This window comes from Erinaceus europaeus, chromosome 18 (genome assembly GCF_950295315.1).
Source record: "Erinaceus europaeus chromosome 18, mEriEur2.1, whole genome shotgun sequence".
Classification (NCBI taxonomy): Eukaryota; Metazoa; Chordata; class Mammalia; order Eulipotyphla; family Erinaceidae; genus Erinaceus; species Erinaceus europaeus.
This window is the reverse complement of record NC_080179.1, coordinates 12584587-12611035: the sequence shown is the minus strand read 5'-3', so window position 1 is coordinate 12611035 and position 26449 is coordinate 12584587. Positions and strand designations below refer to the sequence as shown.

At 40.0% G+C, this 26449-nt stretch overlaps 1 protein-coding gene across 6 annotated transcripts in view; it reads right to left on the bottom strand.

The window, feature by feature from the left end:
* CCDC141 (coiled-coil domain containing 141) overlaps positions 1–26449 on the bottom strand; it is a 214787-nt gene that overhangs the window by 96633 nt on the left and 91705 nt on the right. For all 6 annotated transcript variants that reach the window (XM_060177636.1, XM_060177639.1, XM_060177638.1 and 3 more), the window contains one exon: positions 22809–23003. In XM_060177636.1, the coding sequence (XP_060033619.1) occupies positions 22809–23003 (195 nt within the window). The remainder of the gene's footprint in view (positions 1–22808; positions 23004–26449) is intronic.

The window sequence follows — 26449 nt, the reverse complement described above, 5'->3', positions numbered from 1 at the left end:
AGACACTGAATTCAGTCTGGAAAGAATCTCTTTGTTATACAGACAGTATAGAATAGTTTATTTATGGCAAGAACACTATACTCCCCCCTCCTGGGACTAAGTACTTCCCCCTCAGCTGTTCTTTTCTTCCTTTCTTCTTTTGTTCTTAAATTTTGTCAGATCCTTGACCTTTAGCGTGCATTATTACACCATTCCTGGGTGGACTTAAATATTATTTCAGATGTATAGAGAAGGGAGGATAAAGGGACAGAGGCATCACAGCAACTCGCCACCATTCCTGAGGCTTTTCTTCATACCACCATGACGCTCCCAAAGTGCCATGTGAAACAGGGCCTTGGCGACATGATAAAGTACGTGCCCCACCAAGGGAGCTACCTCTTGGCTGCAGCCTTTGATTTTTTTTTTTTTTTTTTGTATTGCTCTTTCTTCAAGCTTCATGTATTCTAGTCAATTAAAGTTTTTATGGCTGGACTAGAAAAAAAATACTAGCATATAAACAGAAGTAAAATACTGTTCCTTCTGAGGTCTAGTTTTTCTTGACTATTTTTATGGCACTACTCAGTCAGTTTCTAGGCAGATGAGGAGTTGAATAAGTTTTTTATTTGGCCCGGGGTTAGAAAAGACTGAGGAGAGTTGCATGGGTTTTCTTCTTTATGATGCTAACAATATTTTCTTTTTCTCTTAAGTATAAGATCCTAAGGAAAATGCAAAATTAAATAGATATGCTATTAGAAGGGGGAAAAGTATACAACTGGACAAGAGACATACTTAGATAGATAGATAGATAGATAGATAGATAGATAGATAGATAGATATCAACTAAAGGACAATTACTGTCTCTGTGACAACCTTTATTAGAGTCATCAAACAAGTAACTGCAGTAAAACTCGAGGCAAAATTACAACATACTAAAGTCCTAGGGGTGTTTCCTCCCCAACTTGAGACCACACTTGACTGACCAAATTGAATACAACAAATGATGCTCAATGCTTTAACAGCAGAGAGAATACCAAGCTCATCAGATAAAGGGACCACAAAAACTGGAAGAGGACAAGAGAGTGGCTTGGTTACTAGCAGATCACCCCATCACCTGAGCTCCAAATCAGGATATACTAGGATTCCCCTGTCAATACTATGGGCCTAGACCTCTGACAGACCCCTGTCTCCATCATCACTGATCACTTTCATCAGGAACATCATAAAAAGCCTTCTTGTCGGCCTCTCCAGAACCTTGCTCTCACTATAAAATAGCAATGCTAGGGACTACCCCACTCTCCAAAGGGAGGCTGGGTCAGCCAACTCTGCCACTAGAGGAAAAAAGGTCCTGAAATCAGTGCATCCTAGAATGTTCCCAGCTGTGGTCATGGACATCAAGCTAAGACTGGCAGGGTCTAGGAGGTTATATAGGCTCCTGTGCTTTATACATGGGGCCAGGGTCAGACTGTTTACATGGGGTAAACAGTCAATTGCATTTATAGATTTTTCTTCAAGTTTAGGAGCTGCTATCTGCCCTAATCAGGTTTTCTCTCCCTATTCTCAGCTCTGCCTACATCTTCACAGACAATATTTCTAGCCCACCTACATGTTAACTAACAATCTCGGGCAAAAGTCACTAAAATCATGGGCCCCAAGAACATACCTACAATAGACTTTCTAGCTTCTTACCATTCTAAAATTCCATATTCTCTAATCCTCTATTCCTACTTTCTCATTCCTAACTATTAAACAGTTTGTCCTGCCTCATAAATTACTGCCTTCCAGACAGTAAGTTGCATATGCTCCATCTTGAGCTCCACAGGTAAATGACCTCACCTTTGTGTTCTGGAACCTCATCTCTCCAGTGCCCTACTCCACTAGGGAAAGACAGAAATAAGCCGGGGATGGGGATAGGCCTGCCAGTGCCCATGTCCAGAGGAGAAACAATTACAGAAGCCAGACCTCCTACCTTCTGCATGCCAAAAAAGAATTTTGATCCACATTCCCAAAGGGGGAGAAATGTTAACAGAGGATGACTAGAGGACTCTGAATCCCAATTGCATCAGGACCCAGAGAGAGTAGAGGAAAAAATTCTGAAGGTATTCAGAATTAGCAATAGGAGTAGCTGTGACTTAACTGGAAGAAAAGGACCACAGAAAAAAATGGGAAAAGATTGATGAAAGATAGACAGACAGACAGACAGACATAGAAATGATAGTCCGTCATCCTTCTTGGACCTAGTGGGGGTTGTATTGTTATATGGAAAACAGGGAAATGTTATGACTGTACAAACTATTGAATTTACTGTTGAATGTAAAATATTAATTCCCCAATAAAGAAATAGAAAAATGATAGTCTGGCAAAAGCTGAATAAGGGCAAGAGACTGGCATACTTTAATGATGACTCTGTCACTGTCAGGCCACCCCACCAGCTGGGCCACTAATCGGGGAGTCCTGAGATTCCCAAATAGACATAATGGGCCTAGACCTCAAATAAATCCATCTCCCCAAAGTTACTGGTCATCTCTATCAGGAACAACACAACAGACCCCTTTGTGGGCCCCCATAGGACCTTGCCCTCAATTTAGATCAACAATGGTAAAGAATGTTCCATTGTCCAAAGGGAGGATGGTCAATATACTCTATGCTCCACCTGAGAAAGATGGGTCCTGAAATTGGGGCAGCTTGGAATGTTCCTACACATGACCACAGAATGTGAGCTCAGATCTACAGGGATGCAGAGGTCACATAGGCTCCTAAGCTAATTATGGGCCCTACCTAGATCATATCAAATTGAAGAGATTTACAATCAACAATATTTATACAACTTTCCCATATTTGGGAGCTACTCTCTTCCTTGATCCAGATTTCTGGTCCTTTTTCCAGCCATGACATCATCTCCCCAGACAATAACTTGGCTCCACCTGCATATCAGATTTCAGGCTCAGGGAGAAAAGAAAAAACTAGTATAGTCATGGGCCCTTTGGAATATAACTAAAATAGGCCTATTAGCTATCTATAAAACAGAGACACACACCCCCAATTCATCTGCACTATTCCAGCTTTTAGGTTCATGATTAGTCAAGAACTTGTTTGGCTTTATATGTTAACTCTCTTTTCAGCCACCAGGTTCCAGATGCTACCATGAGGCCAACTAGATTTCCCCGGACAGATGACCCCATGAATCTCTCCTGGAGCCCTGCTTCCCCAGAACCCTGTCCCACTAGGGAAAGAGAGAGACAGGCTGGGAGTATGGATCAACCTGCCAATGTCCATATTCAGTGGGGAAGCAATTACAGAAGCCAGACCTTCCACCTTCTGCACCCTGTAATGACCCTGGGTCCATACTCCCAGAGGGATAAAGAATAGGAAAGATATCAGGGGAGGGGGTGGGATACGGAGTTCTGATGGTGGGAATTGTATGGAGTAGTACCCCTCTTATGGTTTTGTCAATGTTTCCTTTTTATAAACAAAAAAATTAAGAAAAAATATTACTCTGCAATAAAAAAAGAAATAAATAATAGTCCACCCATACCTGGAACCTTGGGAGAATCACTGCAGTTTCCAATGGAGGGAATGTGGGCCCAGAACTCTGGTGGTGGGAACAATGTGGAATTTTACCCCTTTATTTTGTAATTTTGAAATCACTAATTAAAAAATAAAATGTGAACACTGACAGTAAAAAAGAGATGCTATCAAGATATGGCACATTTTATTCTTCTTAGAATTATCTATGAGATCATTGGGTTAAGCAAGCGTCATCATTCATGCAGTGTACTTCTTGTAGCATTCTGTTTCATAAGTTGTAAAAAAATACTATGTGCTATTCCATTAACTGGAAATAAAAAATCAGTATAAAATATAACAACTAAAGAGTGCAGAACCTTGAGAATTTTCCTTTATATGTCTCAGAGTTGGGTAACAGTGTGGTTGGAGCTGTTATACCTACCAAGAACACAAAACTCAATTTAGTTTCCACTATGTATGGAGACTCAGGTGTTTCCTTCTCTTTTTTTTTTCTTTTTGGCTCCTGTTTATGATTTTTTTAAATTTTTTATTTATAAAAAGGAAACACTGACTAAACGATAGGACAAGAGGGGTACAACTTCACACAATTCCCACCACCAGAACTCTGTATCCCATCCCCTCTCCTGATAGCTTTCCTGTTATTTAACCCTCTGGGAGTATGGACCCAAGATCCTTGTGGGATGCAGAAGGCTGAAGGTCTGGCTTCTGTAATTGCTTCCCCGCTGAATGAACATGGGTGATGACAGGTCGATCCATCCTCCCAGCCTGCCTCTCTCTTTCCCTAGTGAGGAAGGGCTCTGGGGGATGCAGAGCTCCAAGACATATTGGTGGGGTTGTCTGTCCAGGGAAGTCTGTTTGGCATCCTGCTAGCATCTGGAACCTGGTGGTCGAAAAGGGAGTTAACATACAAAGCCAAACAAATTGTTAACCAATCATGGACCTAAAGGCTGGAAGAGTGCAGATGAAGAGTTGGGTTAAGCAAGCGTCATCATTCATGCACTGTACTTCTTGTAGCATTCTCTTTTACAAGTTGTTAGATAGCTAGTAGGCATATTTTAGTTATATTCCAAAGAGCCTGTGGCTATACTAATGTTTTGTTTGTTTTGCCTGAGCCTGAAATCTGATATGCAGGTGGATCCTAATTATTATATGGGGAGATGATGGCATGGCTGGCAGAAGGACCAGAAAGCTGGATCAGGGAAGAAAGTAGCTTCCAAATATGGGAAAGTTGTAGTATAAATATTGTTGACTGTAAACCCCATCAATTTGATGTGATCTGGGGCCCATAAGTAGCTTAGAAGCCTATGTGACCTCTGCATCCCTGTAGATCTGAGCTCACATTCCGTGGTCAAAAGTAGGAATGCTCCAAGCTGCCCTAATATCAGGACCCATCTTTCTCAGGTGAAGCATAGAGTATATTGTCCAGCCCCCCTCTGGAGGATGGAACATTCTCTACCATTGTTGATCCAAGTTGAGTGTAAGGTCCTATGGGGGCCCACAAAGGGGTCTATTGTGTTGTTCCTGATAGAGATGACCGGTAACAATGGAGAGAGGGATTTATTCAAGGTCTAGGCCCATCATGTCTGTTTGGGTATTTTAGGACTCCCCAATTGGGGCCCCAGCTGATGGGGTGGCCTGATGACTAAAGAGTCATCATTAAAGTGTGCCAGTCTCTTGCCCTTATTCAGCCTTTGCAGTCCTTGCTTTGATGAGATTAGCTTTGGAGTGAGAGAACTGTAATAGGAAGTAGGTGAGGAGGGTATCTAAATTTAAGTAGATACTGTTTCATTATGAACTTTATACTGACTCAGACTATTGTGCATTTTTGCTTTCAGGTATATATTTTGCCCTAATTTATGGATACATGTGAACATATGCTCTATCTTATGGGACCTGGTCTATATCTAGGTTTTGGGACTTTGTTAGGAAGTGAACCTCCTGGAATGGAATTAGAGAATACTATGAAAGGAAAGGTCTCATCCAAGTAATGAGGGTGAAGGGTTGACATTCCATGTCTGACATCTCTGGACACAGTCTGAAGCTTCACTTAGTATTTATAAAGACCAAAGATGTAGTTTTCTTTCCTAGACATCACCTGAGAAGCCTCTGATATTTCCCTATGTGACAAACTGACTTTTAATTAAGTTCCTGCCCAACCTTCCAAATGCCACAAAAGTCAGAGGCAGTGGGTGATGGGATTTGCAGCTTCCAAAATTTGCTGCCCCCAACCTGTACTCCTGTTTATTTTTTGCTTCCAGAAGTTGCCATCAGACCCCCAGAATTACCTCCCTGTTCAAGGATTACACCTGGTTTAATGGTGTTAATGAAAGATGTTTAAAATCAAAACCCAAAATAAATGTTTACCTTGTGACCTGAACAACTGTAAACAGACTGGAAAAGAAGGCACTTTGCACTGAAAAATGGCATAGATCCAAAGTGTCTCATCAAAAGAGGATGAAGGAAGTCTATGTGTTGATCATCTCTTACTTTTCCTGAGATAAATCCACCTTAGAATGGATAAACTACACCTAGAAGTAGAAGTTTAGTCAGAGATGCTCTGCTGATAGTCTCTGCATTCTTACTTAAATTGGTTTAAATAGCTTTAGGATGAGCTTGGGAGTATTAATTAATGAAATATGCATTTACAGTGTACAAGACAGCTTTGTCATTAATTCACCAAAAATGTATTGAAATTTGTGAAGCATGAGTACTGCTATGTATTAGTGAAATGAAAATCACCAAATATATTTAAGTTTTGATGGAGTAGAAAGGCAGTAGCAAATGCATACATGTAATGAAAAGCAATGGCTAGCATTTGGTGGGTGCTTAGCTGCTCTATGCACTAGTTACATGTTCCTTCATTTAACGCAGTGACTCTGTGAGGAACACAGAACCGCCATTTCTATTTTACAGAAGAATCTAGATGCATAAGAAATTTAAGTAACTGCCCCAGGTCAGAGACGAAGATTCATAAACATGTAGTCCAATTCCAGAACCCATTGTATTGGTCTAGAATAGTGTCATTCTAGCTAATGTTCCTAAATATTCACTGAACAGTCCACCGAACATTTATCTATTTACATTCCAATTCTCCCTTCTACATGGGTTTTATACACAAACTGTCAAAGGCTTTGTTACTGAATATTTTCTGAAGTAGATATGGATTGTCAGGGTTATTATAGAAAAGGAAACTGGAGCTCAAACTGTCAGTTGATTTGTCACACGGCCAAACATTTATTCATTCTGCACAGTTTCTGAACACTAGGCAATATACAAAGATGACCAAGACATAATCTCTCTCCAAAGGATACAGACAAATGCTACAGGGAGAAATAAGAAATAACAGTGCTTATTTGAGATGTCTCAGAGAACATGATATGTGACGACAAATTTCTCTACACAAAACTGTCTTCTAGGGGGTTGGGCGGTGGCGCAGTGGGTTAAGCGCATGTGGCGCAAAGCACAAGGACCGGCATAAGGATCCCAGTTCGAGCCCCCGGCTCCCCACCTCAGGGGAGTCGTTCACAAGCAGTGAAGCAGGTCTGCAGGTGTCTATCTTTCTCTCCCCTTCTCTGTCTTCCCCTCCTTTCTCCGTTTCTCTCTGTCCTATCCAACAACGAACAACATCAACAATGGCAATAATAATAACCACAACGAGGCTACAACAACAAGGGCAACAAAAGGGGGAAAAAAAATGGCCTCCAGGAGCAGTGGATTCGTGGTGCAGGCACTGAGCCCAGCAATAACCCTGGAGGGAAAAGAAAAGAAAAAAAAACTGTCTTCTTAGGACACAGACTGAGCTTGAAAATTGTGCTCATCTTCTAAGAATGTGATTTACCTATTTAAAAAAATATCTGATCCCAATTACTGTGGGTAAATATAATCTCTTCTGAACAAAGTAACATTGGCCTTGGAACTCCATAGTTTCTAATACTTCATTGCTTTTAATCACTCAACTACTTACTATGAAGTTACTATCCGGAAAAGCACCATTAGGTTACTGCTGAACACAAAGTTAAAGTACAGACTTATGACCCTCAATAATGACAAATAATTATTTTATTTACTTAGTTTTGTGAACAAAAGAGACCAGAGCAATACTCAGCTCTGGCATATTGCAGAGTCAGACACAGAGCCCGAACACTGGAACATGCAAATCATATAATCTAACATAATGAGCTATCTCGAGGCATTTAAATTTAGCAAGGAAAATTAGATCTATCCAGAAAGTCCTCTAAAACAAGAAAGAATATATTTATTAAGAAAGAACTACAAAAGGGTCGGGCAGTAGAACAGCCGGTTAAGCGCAAGGACTGGTGTAAGGATCCTGGTTCGAGCCCCCGGCTCCCCACCTGCAGGTGGATCACTTCACAAGCAGGTCTGCAGGTGTTTTTCTCTCCCCCTCTCTGTCTACCCCACCTCTCTCCATTTCTTTCTGTCCTGTCCAACAACAATGACATCAATAACCACAACGATTAAAAAAAAAAAGGCAACAGAAGGGGAAAAAATGGCCTCCGGGAGCAGTGGATTCGTGGTGCAGGCACCGAGCCCCAGCAATAACCCTGGAGGCAAAAAAAAAAAAAATCAAGTAGAAGGTGATTACTAATGATCAAGTGAAAGATGATGGCTTCTTCTGAAGTGGTGATACTTAAGACAGATTAAGGAAGCCGGTGTAATAAAATGTACTATTGGGGGGAAAATAGCCTCCAGGAGCAGTGGATTCATAATGCAGGTACCGAGCCCCAGCAATAAACCTGGAGGCAGAAAAAAAATAAAGAAAAAGGAAGGAAGGAAGGAAGGAAGGAAGGAAGGAAGGAAGGAAGGAAGGAAGGGAGGAAGGGAGGAAGGATGAGCTTCAAGCATCTGACATTGTGTATGGCAGGGTAGTCAGATAATACACTCCTGACTAAGATGTCCGTTGATTACTGCGCAAGACACTCAGGAGTGGGTGAGAATAAAACTGAATATATTTATCACAAGATTATTAAATATGGACTGAGTCATGGACTCATGAGAAAAGTTAAAATGATGAAACTATTTCTAGGCTTCAATTATTTTCAATTATGTCCATTAATAATTTTATAATAATTTAGCCATACTTATATTTTCTGTGATTTAAACAGTCTGTTCTTGATTCCAAAACCAAAGGTTTCTAAAGCATTCTTTCAGAGGCAATTCAAAAGGAGAGTGACTATTATATCACCTGCTTCCACGTTTATGTTTGCCTTATATGCTTCTGCAGACTTATGGCTGTGCTGAGCATAGTCTAAAAAGTTCTTAAAATGCTAATAATGTGATGATAACATTAACTATCAATTGTCTTTTTGAACCCTAAGACAGCAGGAACCTCACATCTCCACTATAGAGCCCCTACTTCCCCCAGTCCTGGAACCCTTGGATAGGGCCCACTTTCCCGTATGCCTCTCCCAATCCATACCAAATAATATTGCATCCACCGATCACAACCTAACCAACGCAACGATTACCACCTCAACATGCTTCACCTCAGACTGTGTCCAGAGACTTCACGTGTGGAATGACAACCCTTCAGCTTCATGACTCGGGTGAGACCTTTCCTTTTATAGTACACTCTAATTTCATCTCAGGTGGTTCACTTTCTAACAAAGTCCCATAACCTAGATATACACCAGTTTCTGTGAGAGAGAGCTTATGTTCACACGTATCTATAAACTACTGCAAAATACATACCTGAAAGCAGAAGTACACTAGAGTTTGCAGTGAGTACCCCCCTAACACTTCCTCTCCACTATTCCAAGCTTTGGGCCCATGATTACTCAACAATTTGTTTGGCTTCCTTTGTTAACTCTCTTTTCAATCACCAGGTTCCAGATGCCACCAGGATGCTGGCCAGGTTTCCCTGGATTGAAGACCCCACCAATGTGTCCTGGAGCTCAGCTTCCCCAGAGACACACCCTACTAGGGAAAGAGAGAGGCAAACTGGGAGTATGGACCGACCAGTCAATGCCCATGTTCAGTGGGGAAGCAATTACAGAAGCCAGACCTTCTACCTTCTGCAACCCTCAATGACCCTGGGTCCATGCTCCCAGAGGGATAGAGAATGGGAAAGCTATCAGGGGAGGGGGTGGGTTATGGAGATTGGGTGGTGGGAATTGTGTGGAGTTGTACCCTTCCTACCTTATGGTTTTGTTAATTGATCCTTTCTTAAATAAAAAAAAAAAAGAAAGAAAGAAAGAAAAAGAAAAAAAAATGCTATCCAAGACTATTGCTGACTCTGCCTAGTTTCTACTGCTTTTGTTTCTCCTTATGTGGAACCAACATCCTACACGCCTGGCAAATTGAATTAACTAAAGTCCCTCAACTTTTGTTTCATTCAATCCCCCATCCTTTCTTGCTCCAAATGTTCCAAATTTAGTTCAGGAGTCACCTCCCCTAAAGGAGGCTTCCTTGACACATTTCCCTTCAGACAGGTTGAGAGACTCGACTCTCTTCTGAGCTCCCCAGTGCTCTGGGATTATTCCATCATGACTTCCCACAGCACCACCACACCTCCATTTCCTGGCATCTCCTCTAACTAGACTGAAAGAGTCTCGAAGGCAAGGAGTGTATCTTTCATCACTTTAGCTCAAGTATCCGTGTGATGCATGACAACAGTAGAGAGGCAATGGATTAACTGAATACACCTGAGGAAAAAAGGGGACAGTGAAAGCAGGTTGCTTTAGTTCTAAGAGAAAATGCTGTTTTGGAAAAGAGAAGTCAGAGACAGGTGCTTAAGAATTAAAACACTGAAAGTAACTACATGTTCCTTGATGTCTAATAACAATTATTTTATTTTATGTTTAGATGGAGAAAGAGGCAGCAAGGCAGAGAGATGGGGGAAGGGAGCACAGCACTCAAACTTTCAGGTCATTCTTAAAGGTGGGGTCATGCACTCCAAGTAAGCTATTTCACCAGTCTAATAATTACTTTATTTTCTTGAACTTATTCCTATCACCTCAAGAAATTCCTTCTGGACTATATTTTGCATTCTGTACCAGGAATGGTTTCTTCTATTACAATTTACATCTGAAAAGTCATTTAAATTAAATTTTTTTCACATCTGGGTTAAAAATATCTATGTGAAAATGTCAGCATAGTGGATACATGAATTTTAAAAAAAATGTACCAAACTCCATGATTAACAATTTTATTTTTGTCTGAAATCATAATTTTGCTTTGGGCATTACTGTTTTCTTTTTCCATCACAGTAAGTATTTGAAAAAAGCAATGTGACCTTAAAAAAATGTTCAATTTTCAACAGAGATAGCAGGAACTACAGGAATAATAGCAAACGTCATATTTCAAACTGACTTTGGTGTTCCTCCAGCTGACCAAACTTTGGCTTTAATTTTTCATTTACACTGGCCACCCGAAAACTGTACCTTATGGACTTAACCTCAGTGTCTACTTACTTCCCTCAGTGAAAACATACACCCTGGAATGGGAAGTAAAGACTATCTAAGTTTATGACCCTTCAGCCATGGTTTATAGCTTTAAATTCAACCATTAAGGGGACCAGGTGGTGGCGCACCTGGTTGAGCGCACATGTTACAGTGCTCAAGGACCCAGGTTCAAGCCCCCAGACCCCACCTGCAGGGGGAAAGCTTCACAAGTGGTGAAGCAGGTCTGCAGGTGTCTCTCTTTCTTTCTATCTCCCCTACCCTCTTGATTAAATAAATAAAAATATTTAAAAAATTCAACCATTACTGGTATATAAATACAAACATATGCAGTTATGCTTCTCAAACAGTTTTAAATTATTGAGTACTTATGAGAGAGAAAATTTCACATGAGACAAACAGGCCAGCACTTCTGGTATATGTGGTACTGAGCACTGAATCAGGAGTCTCAGGCATGCTAATTCAATTCTCTACCAGCTGAATTATTTCCCTAGCTGCTTCTCTCCAAATACTTTATAGATTTATCTCTGATTTTAAACTGCATTGCCTAAACCATTAATATTTAGGGTGAGCAATGAGTGAGCATGCTAGAAATATAATACGTGAAATAATTTGTAATCATGAATGAAAATTGTGAGGGGTTAAAATGAGTTACTATAGGGAGGCAGAGCTACGAGCAGCAGATCCCTTTCTCTCCTCTCCTCTCCTCTCCTCTCCTCTCCTCTCCTCTCCTCTCCTCTCCTCTCCTCTCCTCTCCTCTCCTCTCCTCTCCTCTCCTCTCCTCTCCTCTCCCAGATCAACTAGGAATACCAAAGGAGACCACCCGGACCGAAACAAGACAGGACTAGAATGACCACAGAAACCCAGTAAATCACCCGTGAGTACAAACACGCGTGGCTGGTGACAGAGAGGAGAGAGGGGTCTAAGGAGAGATTAAGTGACTGCTAACAGTTCGACAGTTTATCAGTGGAGACACCACCTCCAGTCTGCTCCACCAACAAGAGGAGAGCTGAAGGGAGGAGAGGACTCCCCAGAGACTCACCAAGTGCAACTCTGAGTCTCCATTGCTACTACCCTCAGAATCTGGAGCAGCAACAGGGAGGGACACCAGGGGACAGAGATCTAACCGGGAAACTCAGGAGAAGACCTATACCTCGGTAGCATAGCTTAGGGGCTGTGAAAGTCTCTTTGCATAACCACTGGTTTATCTCTGCCACACCCTGCTTTATCTCTTGGTCAGGAGTCAGTGATTAAGCTAAGAAGCCTATTGATAGTTAAAACGCCCTCAGGCTCCCATAGCCTACAGGGAAGAAAAAAAAAAGAGGCTTTTACAACACTGAGCTCCAACTCAGGGATTGAAAAAACTGTTAACTTCCACCACTGTAAACCCTTTAATTAACTTACTTAGACACAAGTCAATCCAGGCAACAGTGACCAATAATTTGAAAAGTACTGATAAAGGGAACTCATAACATAATATATAAAATGGTTAAAACAACAAGAAAAAATATTGGAGACTCGAACCAGGAGAAGAGTCCAGCTAAAAGTCCTCCAGAGGGTGAAGCACAAAACAAGTTCAACATCCAAACATTAGCTAAGGAAATAATAACAGGAGTGAGTAAAGAATTTGAAAAAATTGTAATCAGAAATGCAGGAACAACAAATGAGAATATGGAAGAAAATTCTAATAATCTCATGGTTATTAAAGAGCTGAAAGCTGAAATCACTGAGCTAAGAAGGCAACTAGCTGAACAAGCTAAAACAGTATCAGAACAGGGCAACAAAATAGATGAACTCCAGAAAGCAGTAGAGGGCAGAGAGAATAGAATCAATGAGGCTGAAGACAGAATTAGCAAGATTGAGGATGAATTAGAGACAACTAAAAAAGAAGTAAGAGATCTCAAAAAGAGATTAAGAGATGCTGAAAACAACAACAGAGTCCTATGGGATGACTTCAAAAGAAACAATATACGCATTATTGGCTTACCAGAGGAAGAAAGAGAAGGGGAGGAAGAAAGCATTCTCCAGGCCATAATAGCTGAAAATTTCTCTAGTCTAGACAACACCAAAGACATAAAGATTCAAGAAGCCCAGAGGGTCCCAAACAGAATTAACCCAGACCTAAAGACACCAAGACATGTCATACTTAGAATGGAAAGGAATAAGGATAAAGAAAGGATCCTCAAGGCTGCAAGAGAAAAACAAAGAGTCACCTACAAAGGAAAACCCATAAGATTAGCAGCAGACTTCTCCATACAAACACTACAGGCCAGAAGAGAATGGCAAGATATCTATTGAGTGCTCAATGAGAAAGGCTTTCAGCCAAGAATACTATATCCTGCTAGACTGTCATTCAGACTAGATGGAAGCATCAAAACCTTCTCAGACAAGCAACAGTTGAAGGAAGCTCAACAGTACACTTCTTAACAACTTCTGGGTCAAAGAGGAAATCAAGGAAGAAATCAAAATATTTCGTGAGTTCAATGAAAATGAAGACACAAGCTATCAAAATATTTGGGACACAGCTAAAGCAGTCCTAAGAGGGAAGTTCATAGCTATACAAGCACACATTAGGAAACAAGAAAAGGCACAAATAAACAGCCTGATTGCACATCTTAAAGACCTAGAAGAAGAACAACAAAGGAATCCTAAAACAACCAGAAGGACAGAAATCACTAAAGTTAGGGCAGAAATAAATAACATTGAGAATAGGAAAACCATACAAAAGATCAATGAAAGTAAATGTTGGTTCTTCGAAAGAGTAAACAAAATTGACAAACCTTTAGCCAGACTCACAAAACAAAAAAGGGAGAAGACCCAAATAAATTGGATAGTAAATGAAAGAGGAGATATCACAACAGACACTGCAGAAATTCAACATATCATGGGAGGCTTCTATGAACAACTATATGCCACCAAGCTAGAGAACCTGGAAGAAATGAATGATTTCCTAGATACCTACCAACTTCCAAAACTAAGTAAAGAGGAAGTGGATAACATGAACAGGCCCATCACAGCTAATGAAATTGAAACAGTTATCAAAAATCTTCCCAAAAATAAAAGTCCTGGACCGGATGGTTTTACAAATGAATTCTACAAAACTTTCAAAGAAGAACTAATACCTCTACTTTTAAAAGTCTTCCAGAAGATTGAAGACACTGGAATACTGCCTGCCAGCTTCTATGAAGCCAACATCACCCTGATACCAAAAGCAGACAGGGACACAACCAAAAAAGAAAACTACAGACCAATATATCTGATGAACATAGATGCGAAAATACTGAACAAAATTCTAGCCAACCGGATACAGCAGTATATCAAAAAGATTGTTCATCATGACCAAGTGGCGTTTATCCCAGGCATGCAAGGTTGGTTGAATATACGTAAATCAATCAATGTGATCCACCACATCAACAAAAGCAAGACCAAAAACCACATGGTCATATCAATAGATGCAGAGAAAGCCTTTGACAAAATACAACATCACTTTATGATCAAAACACTACAAAAAATGGGAATAGATGGAAAATTCCTGAAAATACTGGAGTCTATATATAGCAAACCTACAGCCAACATCATACTCAATGGTGAAAAACTGGAAGCATTTCCCCTCAGATCAGGTACTAGACAGGGCTGCCCACTATCACCATTACTATTCAACATAGTGTTGGAAGTTCTTGCCATAGCAATCAGGCAGGAGCAAGGAATTAAAGGCATACAGATTGGAAGAGAAGAAGTCAAACTCTCCTTATTTTCAGATGACATGATAGTATACATTGAAAAACCTAAGGAATCCAGCAAGAAGCTTTTGGAAATCATCAGGCAATACAGTAAGGTGTCAGGCTATAAAATTAACATTCAAAAGTCAGTGGCATTCCTCTATGCAAACACTAAGTTAGAAGAAATTGAAATCCAGAAATCAGTTCCTTTTTCTATAGCAACAAAACAATAAAATATCTAGGAGTAAACCTAACCAAAGAAGTGAAAGACTTGTATACTGAAAATTGAGTCACTACTTAAGGAAACTGAAAAAGACACAAAGAAGTGGAAAGATATTCCACACTCATGGGTTGGCAGAATTAACATCTTCAAAATGTATATACTACCCAGAGCCATCTACAAATTTAATGCTATCCCCATCAAGATCCCAAGCACATTTTTTAGGAGAATAGAAAAAATGCTACAAATGTTTATCTGGAACCAGAAAAGACCTAGAATTGCCAAAACAATCTTGAGAAAAAAGAACAGAACCAGAGGCATCATACTCCCAGATCTCAAACTGTATTATAGGGCCATTGTCATCAAAACTGCTTGGTACTGGAACATGAACAGACACACTGACCAGTGGAATAGAATTGAGAGCCCAGAAATGAGGCCCCACACGTATGGACATCTAATCTTTGACAAAGGGGCCCAGACTATTACATGGGGAATGCAGAGTCTCTTCAACAAATGGTGTTGGAAACAATGGGTTGAAACATGCAGAAGAATGAAACTGAATCACTGTATTTCACCAAATACAAAAGTAAATTCCAAGTGGATTAAGGACTTGGATGTTAGACCAGAAACTATCAGATACTTAGAGGAAAATATTGGCAGAACTTTTTTCCGCATAAATTTTAAAGACATTTTCAATGAAACGAATCCAATTACAAAGAAGACTAAGGCAAGTATAAACCTATGGGACTACATCAAATTAAAAAGCTTCTTCACAGCAAAAGAAACCACTACCCAAATCAAGAGACCCCTCACAGAATGGGAGAAGATCTTTACATGCCATACATCAGATAAGAGTTTAATAACCAACATATATAAAGAGCTTGCCAGACTCAACAAGACAACAAATAACCCCATCCAAAAATCGGGGGAGGACATGGACAGAATATTCACCACAGAAGAGATCCAAAAGGCTGAGAAACACATGAAAAAATGCTCCAAGTCTCTGATTGTCAGAGAAATGCAAATCAAGACAACAATGAGATATCACTTCACTCCTGTGAGAATGTCATACATCAGAAAAGGTAACAGCAGCAAATGCTGGAGAGGGTGTGGGGTCAAAGGAACCCTCCTACACTGCTGGTGGGAATGTCAATTGGTCCAACCTCTGTGGAGAATAGTCTGGAGAACTCTCAGAAGGCTAGAAATGGACCTACCCTATGACCCTGCAATTCCCCTCCTGGGGATATATCCTAAGGAACCCAACACATCCATCCAAAAAAATCTGTGTACACATATGTTCTTGGCAGCACAATTTGTAATAGCCAAAACCTGGAAGCAACCCAGGTGTCCAACAACAGATGAGTGGCTGAGCAAGTTGTGGTATATATACACAATGGAATACTACTCAGCTATAAAAAATGGTGACTTCACCGTTTTCAGCCGATCTTGGATGGACCTTGAAAAAATCATGTTGAGTGAAATAAGTCAGAAACAGAAGGATGAATATGGGATGATCTCACTCTCAGGCCAAAGTTGAAAAACAAGATTAGAAAAGAAAACACAAGTCGAACCTGAAATGGAATTGGAGTATTACACCAAAGTAAAAGACTCTGGGGTGGGTGGGTGGGTGGGTGGGGAGAATACAGGTCCATGAAAGATGATGAATGACATAGTGGGGGTTGTATTGTTAAATGGGAATCTGGGGAATGTTATGCATGTACAAACTATTGTATTTACTGTTGAATGTAAAACTAATTCCCCAATAAAGAAATAAATTATTTTTAAAAAATGAGTTACTATATAGGAGGTGTGCTTATGTTTCAAGGCATATCCTGATAAGTCTTGGCAATTAGAGGGAAATCTTCTGCAAAGAACTATGAGAAAGGCCAGGTGGTGACATACCTGGTTGAGCACACACATTAGCATGTGCAAGGACCCATGTTCAAGCCCCCAGTCCCCACCTACAGGGGGAACACTTCACAAGTGGTGAAGCAGTGCTGCAGGTGTCTCTCTTCCTCTCCCCTTCTCTATCTTCCCTTTCTCTGTCTTTATCCAATAAAGACAAAATAAAAACATTCTTCAAAAAGGACTATCTTATAATATAGGTAGTAGACCCTTTTTTGTATTTGTTGCTAGGTGATTTTGCAATTAGACTCATCATGGATAATAGATAATTCTGAAGGATGTAGACATATCCCGTGGTCTTCAGTTACCTGATTCTGTCTTCATTTTTAATGTACCATCTTTTATTATTATTTATTTATTGGATAGAGACAGCCAGAAATCCAGAGGGAAGGAGGTGACAGAGAGGGAGACAGAGAAATACCTGCAACACAGCTTCACCACTTGTGAAGCTTTCCCCCTTCAGGTGGGGACTGAGGAGGCTGGAACCCAAGTCCTTGTGCATTGTAACATATGCACTCAACCAGCTGCGCCACCTCCTGCCTCCATCCCCCCACCCCCCATTTTTTAACTGGCTTATGAAAGGAATCAGTAGACTCTTAAGACCTCATTTGCTCACATCGCCACCTACTGCTCATTGTAGGTACAAACTTCATGTCAAGCTTAGTAAGGAAATAGGCACATTGAGCAAGAAACACTCTTGTGTCTTAAATAATGATGAACTCCTAGCAATATCAAATGAACTCCAGATTCACTGCATGGTAGTTTATCTTTCATATCTGATTGTAAATGGGATTTTCCCTTTCATTTCCCTTTCCTCTAAGCTCATCATTTGTGTATAAAAATGTGTATTGATTTTGTATCCTGCCATGCTACTGAAATTACTAATGGCTTCCAGTACTTTTCTAGTGGAAGTTCCAGGGGTTCTCTAAGTATACTTCATATTATCATGTCATCTGCAAACAGTGATAATAATCCAATATGGATTCCACTGATATCTCTTTCTTGCCTGACTTTCAGGATTATGTTTAATAATCCTGGTGACAGTGAACAACATCCTTATCTAGTTTCAGATTTTAGGAGGCAAGATAAAATACCTTGCAGTGAACCTAACAAAAGAGGTGAAGGATTTTCCAGTGAAAAACTGTAGGACACTGTTAAAGGAAACAGAGATGGCACAAAGAAATGGGAAAGAGATCCCATGTTCATGGATTGGAAAATATTTATTTAAATGGCCGTCCTTTCAAAAGCAACCGAAAGACTGAATACAATTCTTATCAAAATCCCGATGACACATTTCAGGGTAACTGAACACCTTATCCAAAAAGTCATGTGGAACCACAAAGACTATGAATAGTTCAAGTACTCTGAAGAAAAGAGGAAAAGTGGATGTATTACCCTCTTTGACTCAGTGTATACTAAAAAGCACTATCAGGTAAAACAACCTGGTGCTGCAACAAAAATGGGCACTCACTAAAAAAAACAGAATTGAGAACACAAAAATGATTTCACACACATAACAGACACCTACAGTATGACAACAGGGCCGAAACCATTCAATGAGGGAAAGACAGCCTCTTCAACAAACGGTGGTGGAAAACTGGATAGCCACATGTAGAAAAATGAACCTACAACACCACCTAACACCAAGCACTAAAATCAGATCCAACTGGATCAAAGACCTAGATATGAGATCTGAAACCACAAAATGCATAGAAAAAAGTTGAAGCAATTCAGGAACTTAACATCAAAGATGTATTTGAAGACTCAATTCCATGGGAAAATGAAACTAAAATAAAACTGAATAAATGAGACTACATCAAATTACAACATTTATATACATCAAAAACAAACTACACAAGGATGCAGACTGCCCAGTAATGGGTGTGGTGGTTGAGTTGTTTTTTTTTTTTTTTTTTTGTAAATTTGGAGATAATAAAACATAAATCAAAAAGATACTGTTTACAAATCCTAAAACAAGTTCCCTTCTTTAGTTTAAATGAATTTACCTACTATTTCATCATCTCTTGATTCTAATGTGGTGGAAATTCTTTTTAAGAGTTACTACTGCGCATCAACTTTCCAAACCCTAACTTCTAACCTTGCTGAAGTAAGTTATCATCTCTTATATTAAATTCTTAGATTTACAGTTACAAATCATTTCCTTGGTGCTTTGAAAATGAAAAATTCTGGGACTGGGCAGTTCAGCAACTGGTTAAGTGATCATGTTACCATTTGCAAGGGACCTTGGGACCCTGGTTCAAGCCCCTGGTTTCCACCTGCAGTGGGGAAGCGTCACAAGTGGGGAAGTAGTGCTGCAGGTGTCTCGCTCCCTCCGTCTCTGTTTCTTTTCCCTCCCATTTTCCATTTCTCTCTGTCCTATCAAATTAGATAAATAAAGCAAAGAAAACAGAGAATTCTATGCCTTTCTAAGTACCAAGTGGCCTCAGAGGTTGTAATAATACTGGATAAAGGTAAAGTGACCTAATTATAATTTGAGCACTAAAGCAAGCATTCAAATGATGAAGCAGACGTCAACTCTTTAGGTTAAAAATATGCTTTCTCAGGATTTGGCCAGAGTTACTCTATGAGTTTAAGAAAGTGACTACTCTGCTCTTCATTTTTTATAATTATTATCAAAAGAGATACCATCTTCCTTCAAAATCTACAAATCTATCTGGCAAGTTACCAGATAATGAGAATAGAGGAAGCAAGAACAATAATGAGGACAGTGTGAAACAGAAATAAACTCTATTTTGTTGTAGGTCTATGGGCAATGTAGAATTTGTACTAGTATTATAAAATGTTCTGTAACTGCTTTATTGAAAAACACTAAATAAACCTCATTGAAACAGCATGTAGGGAGGTGTGTCTATAGAATAGGAGCCCTTTCAGATAATGCTCCTGATAAGCTAGGAAAAAAAAACAGAAAAGTCACCTGAAACCTCAACAAAATACACCCAAGATCTTTCCAGAAACTCACTAAGCCACAGTCAACATGTTGCAGATGCTACTATGATTTCACCCTGATTTCCCTGAGCAGTTGACCTCACCAGTGCGTCCCAGAACCTCACCTCTCCAGAGCCCTACTCCACTAGGGAAAGATAAAAATAGGCTGCGGGTATGGATCAGCCTGCGAACGCCTACATCCAACAGAGAAATAATTCAGAAGCCAGACCTTCCACCTTCTGCACCCTATAAAGAATTTTGGTCCAGGGGGCTGGGTGGTAGCACAGCAGGTTAAGCACACATGGTGCAAAGTGCACCAACTGCCATAAGGATCCTGGTTTGAGCCCCAACTCCATACCTGCAGGGGGGGGGTCTCTTCACAAGCAGATCTTTCTCTCCCCCTCTCTATCTTCCCCTCCTCTATTTCTTTTTGTCCTATGCAACAATGACAGAAATAACAGCAATAATAATAACAACAAGGGCAACACAAGGGAAAAAAACAGCCTCCAAGCCCCAGTGATAACCCTGGAGACAAAGGAAAAAAAAAAAGAATTTTGGTCCATGCTCCATGTTAGGAAAGATGACCACAGGGCTCTGAACTCCAATGCCATGGGGACCTGGAGAGAGAAAAGAAGGGAAAAGAAAAACAAGGAAAGAAAGAAAGAAGGAAGGATGGAGGGAAAGAAGCAAAGAAGGAAAGAAAGAAAGAAAGAAAGAAAGAAAGAAAGAAAGAAAGAAAGAAAGAAAGAAAGAAAGAAAAAAAAAGAGAAAGAAAGAAAGAGGGAGGAGAAAGGAAGGAAGGAAGGCAGGAAGGCAGGGAGGAAGACAGGGAGGGAGGGAGAAAGAGACTCAGAAGCAGGTGTGACTTAGAAGAGACTGGCAGGACCATAGGAAAAAATGAACAAATGTATATAAATAAAGATAGTTATAAAAATAGTAGTCAATCCATATCTGTGATCTTGGGAGAACCACTGAAGTTTCCAATGGAGGGAATGGGAACACAGAGCTCTGGTGGTAGGAACAGTGTGGAATTATACCTTTGTTGTCTTATAGTTGTGTAAATCAATATTAAATCACTAATAAAAATTGTTTAAAACAAGACATAGCATATATAAAAAACACCTTCTAGAAATAATAGTATAAGCTGTGGGGATCATGTAAGTTAAGAATTCTTTTCATCTATTAATGTAGAGGAAAAACAAAACTAGCACCTGCCATCTACCTACCCCATCAACTCCATTAGTACAGTTTCTTGTCTTCAAAGAAATGCAGAACAATGACTAATTTGAGAAGTAGTTCTTCAAGATTCTTTACTATAGTTCTAGCATCTCTATTTTGGATTTTACTAGTATTCATCCTTTTCAAAAAATGTTCCACTAGTTAAGAAACTGAGTTTTAATTTTTGACATATAATAACATTGCTTTCAGAGTACATAGGTTACTACTTTAAGTAATAATGTATCTAATTTCTGGGGTTTCCCCATTCATTTCCTATCACATTGTCCAGTTTTATAAACATTGTATTTAAGGTAGCAAACAACTCCAAGAAGGGTTTTTGAACTTTTAAATTAAATGAAAAATGGTAGAAGTAAAAAAATCAAATAGAATCACGTCTCAGATACTGAGCCCTACAAAAGTGAAGTAGAGCAAGAAGAAGTAGAGCGAGAATTGCAAAAGGTACAAAGAAGGTTTCCCTTTGAGCTAGAAAAGCCAAGGCAGATCAAGGTTTTGTGTCTTTTTCTTTTCATTCATGCTTTTCTCTTTTTGTTACTTATTTTATTAGTGACTTGATATTGATTTACAAAATTTAAGATAGCAGGGGCATAATTCCTAGTGTTCTCACCACCAGAGTTCTGTATCCCCATTCTCTCCATTGAAAGCTACAGTAGTTCTCCCAAGGTTACAGATAAGGGTTGACTATTATTTCTATAACTGTCTGTCTAGATTTATACACATAGCCATGGTCCATCTACTCTTCCTTTATAAGTCACACCTACACCACTACTACTTCCAAATGTTCTTTTTTTTTTCTTCTTCCTCTTCTTTCTCCTGGTCCTGATAGAGTTGGCATTAAGAGCCCTCTGGTGATCTTTCCCCTGTCATTGCTCCCCCAGTGGGGGTATGGACCAAAATTATTTTGAGGGGCAGAAGGTGAGAGTTCTGGCTTCTACTCCGCTTGACATGGGCATTGGCAGGTTGACCCATACCCCCAGTCAAGGCTTTGTTTCTATCTTTATGACTTACATACAGAAATCTTATAGTATTGGGTTGTCAGGAAAGTCATGACATATTTTTCTATGCAAAAATGTGTTATAAAGTTTCCTACAGGCCAATATTTTTGTACCTTTAGTGAATAAATGAAGCAAAAGATCTTTTGGCAATATTAAAGGTTTGTTTTCACATTTAATAGGTTCTATGTTAATTCCCTTCGTGAGAAATGCTACAATGTGGGCTTAAGTATCTCCCAGACACAAATGACAGACAGCTCTAAGATAAAACACTTGAGATTTTTTTTTTTACATAAAATGACCTTTTACATGTGTAAGTGTAGAATTTTGTTTTTGAAAACCAAACAGTGGCCATAATAAGAAAGGATTTTTTTTTTTTTGCCTCCAGGGTTGCTGGGGCTCAGTGCCTGCACTGAATCCACAACTCCTGGAGGCCTTCCCCCCCCCTTTTTTTGCCCTTATTATTGTAGCCTTGTTGTGGTCATTATTATTGTTGTTGATGACGTTCTTTGTTGGATAGGACAGAGAGAAACCAAGAGAGGAGGGGAAGACAGAGAGGGGGAGAGAGAGATAAACACCTGCAGACCTGCTTCACCCCTGTGAAGCAACTCCCCTGCAGGTGGGGAGCTGGGGCTCAAACCGGGATCCTTATGCTGGTCCTTGCGCTTCGCGCCACATGCTCTTAACCCGCTGCACCACCGCCCGCCCCCCAAGAAGGATGTTTAAAGCTCTTCTTTGCTGTGACTGGTTCTGAAACTCTTACATGGAGTTTCAAGGTCTGGGATGTGTTCCAACCTGCTGGTGTAAGTCTCTTACTGTAATTAATTACTCTAATTATGTATAATAACCAACTTAACTTCATACTGACCTTGTTAGCACTGTTAAAAAAGTCATTTGCTTTTTTTAACCAAGTTTCCCTTTCCACCATGAGCTGGCTGAATTCATCTTGAAGTTGATTCAGTTTCTGGTTAGATAGCTGTAGATGTTCTTTCTCAATATAATCCTTTGAGAGCAGAATTTCAAGTGCTTCACTCTTCAGTTTCTCAACAGCAGAATTCCAGTCCTATAAGAGATCACTCTCTTTAGTTTACTTGGCACATCCTCTCCTTTGTAGTCTTTGATAATGTGCAGAGAAAACTTAGATGTGTTAAAATAGCATAAACCTGTCATTATAATTTCCATTCATGAAAGAGTCAATGGAATATTCCAGCTCTGAGCTCTGAATACCAAAATGTAGATTAGAGAAAGAAAAAAAAGACAGAGAAAAACAATAGGATAAAGCGGGGAAACGAGATTGATCAAGTGTCTGGCTGCCTTGACTAGAGGTCACTTCCATTGCCATCAATACTCTCTGAAAACATTCACCAAATAACAGTCAACAGCCTTTTCCCATCTCTAACTCATTTTGGCCTGTTTTTATTCACTTAAGTTTGCAAAAGTCTCACTTTCACAATTCAATCCCATGATCAGTGCAGGCAACTATATGCAAGAAGGGAGGGGGAGCTCCTATTTTATAGCTGTTGCTGTGTTGTCTGCCTACACTTAGAACCCAAAAGCAAGATCTGCTTTCCTCCACAAAATTAATAGCTGCTGGTGCGCAATATTCCCTCTTTCCTGACCTCAATTTCACCTCCCAGTGCTTTAGCCAGTGCTATAAAAGCATTTCAGAAAAATAAGAGGTCATTTTTTACTTTCTGTTGCATGTGAATGAAAAATAATAAGGAATTACTTTTAAAGTATTAAGAACGGGAGTAAAGCAAGCAAACATTAACATTCAATCTATTGGACAGGTGAGTCAAATTTCCTGCAAAAGAACTGAAGTCAGATACAGCTTCGTAAAACTATTTGTCTGCAGCAGACTGAGGTCATTCATTTGTTTTCTAGTTTCCATCTCACCTGTGATTAAGTGGCAGGAATGGGCTGTTTGTTAAAACATCAGATGTTTAAAATCAAGTTTCGGAAGTTAAAACCTGACTCCATCCTAACTTGTTCCCCAACACAAAATGTCCTGCTACTAAGTTTTATGTCACTTTACATTACATAAAGTAAGGATAGTTTTAGTATAATATGCTACTACTATTCCCATTCATTGATTTCATAATATATCCTAAGTACTGTGGATCTGTCACTATACTAGTATTGAAGTCTTAAGGAATCTAACTAAAATGCAGTGCTTACTTTTATAATACATAAATTGTTGGTTTTTATTCTTTTTTAATTATTTAATTTATTATTGGATAGAAACAGAGAGAAACTGAGAAGGGTGGAGAAACAGTGAGAGGGAGAGAAACAGAGAGACACCTGCAGCCCTCCTTCACCACTCGTGAAACTTTCCTCCTGCAGGTGAGGACCAAAGGCTTGAACCCAGGTCCTTGTGCACTGTGATGGATACACTTAACCAGGTGTGCCACTGCCTGGCACCCAAATTGCTGTTTCTGTATTTTTGTATATTTACATATATTTAAATTATTGCAGGTGTTAAATATTATTAAATACATGCTGGCCCTACAAACATATAAACAATATGGTTTAGCATTTTTAATATTTATTTATTCCCCTTTGTTGCCCTTGTTCTTTCATTGTTGTAGTTCTTATTGTTACTGATACTGTTGTTGTTGGATAGGACAGAGAGAAATGGAGAGAGGAGGGGAAGACAGAGGGGGAGAGAAAGATAGACACCTGCAGACCTACTTCACCGCCTGTGAGGCAAACCCCCTGCAGGTCCCCACCTGGAGTTCGAACCAGGATCCTTATGCCAGTCCTGGCGCTTTGTGCCACCTGCACTTAACCCACTGTGCTACAGCCTGACTCCCCAATTTAATATTTTTAATAATGGTGCAGGAGATAGAAATTGTACATTTTAAGTTATGGACTCCATTGAAGCTGTTCTTGCATTTATGCAGGAAAATTACTTTGGTCAATGGACAGAGAACAAGAACAGTAGATTAAGGGTTTGGCAACTTTTAATTACCTATTATCATATGGTGCTTATATTTTCGTTATTATATTCCTCACAAACTTTGTTTAGGTGATATTATTTTCCTTAAGTGGGCTTGGCTGAAAGGAGTAAGTTACTTAAGGGTACACAACCAACTAATTTTAGAAACAGGACTAATTTACAGGTCTCTGTAGAAAACTATAGTCCGGAGGACTGAGAGTAGAGATACCCAATTAAGTTTCTCAGTTAAGGGGGTCGGGCGGTGGCGCAGCGGGTTAAGCGCATGTGGCGCAAAGCGCAAGGACCGGCGTAACGATCCCGGTTCGAGCCCCCAGCTCCCCACCTGCAGGGGGTTCGCTTCACAGGCGGTGGAGCAGGTCTGCAGGTGTCTATCTTTCTCTCCCCCTCTCTGTCTTCCCCTCCTCTCTGTCCTATCCAACAACGAATAGCCTCAACATGGGCAATAATAATAACCACAATAAGGCTACAACAACAAGGGCAACAAAAGGGGGGAAAATGGCCTCCAGGAGCGGTGGATTCGTGGTGCAGGCACCGAGCCCAGCAATAACCCTGGAGGGGGAAAAAAAGTTTCTCAGTTGATACAAAATCAACCTTTTTAGGCATGAATGTGAATGGCATGAGTCTCAAGATCCTTCACATTTTAAAAATTTGCCCCTCCCCACAGCTAATATGTGATACGGCATTCTTTTCTAAAACACTGTAAACAGATCTCACTCGTAGACAGAAGTCGAAAAATAAGAACAGAAGAGAAAACACAAAGCAGAACTCTGACCAGCGTTGATGTTTTGCACCAAAGTAAAAGGCTGGGGTAAGGGGGAGGGTTCAGGTTCAGGTCCTAGAAGACAGAGGAGGACCTTGTGGGGGTTTGAATTGTTATATGGAAAACTGAGAAATGTTATACATGTACAAAATATTTTATTTTACTGTTGACTGTAAACCATTAATTCCCCATAAAAAAATAAACTACATCAAATTGAAAAGCTTCTTCACATCCAAAGAAACAAACAAACAGAGAGACCCCTCACAGAATGGGAGAAGATCTTCACATGCCATACATCAGACAAGAAACTAATCACCAAAATATATAAAGAGCTCAGCAAACTTAGCACCAAAAAAGCAAATGACCCCATCCAAAAATGGGCAGAGGATATGAACAAAACATTCACCTCAGAGATTGAGATCCAAAACGCTAACAAACATATGAAAAACTGCTCTAGGTCACTGATTGTCAGAGAAATGCAAATTAAGACAACACTAAGATACCACCTCACTCCTGTAAGAATGGCATACATCAAAAAGGACAGCAGCAACAAATGCTGGAAAGGATGTGGGGACAGAGGAACCCTTTTACATTGCTGGTGGGAATGTAAATTGGTACAGCCTCTGTGGAGAGCGGTCTGGAAAACTCTCAGAAGGCTCGACATGGACCTTCCATATGAGCCAGTAATTCCTCTCCTGGGGTTATACCCCAAGGACTCCATAACACCCAACCAAAAAGAGGTATGTATGCAGCACAATTCATAATAGCTAAAACCTGGAAGCAACCCAGG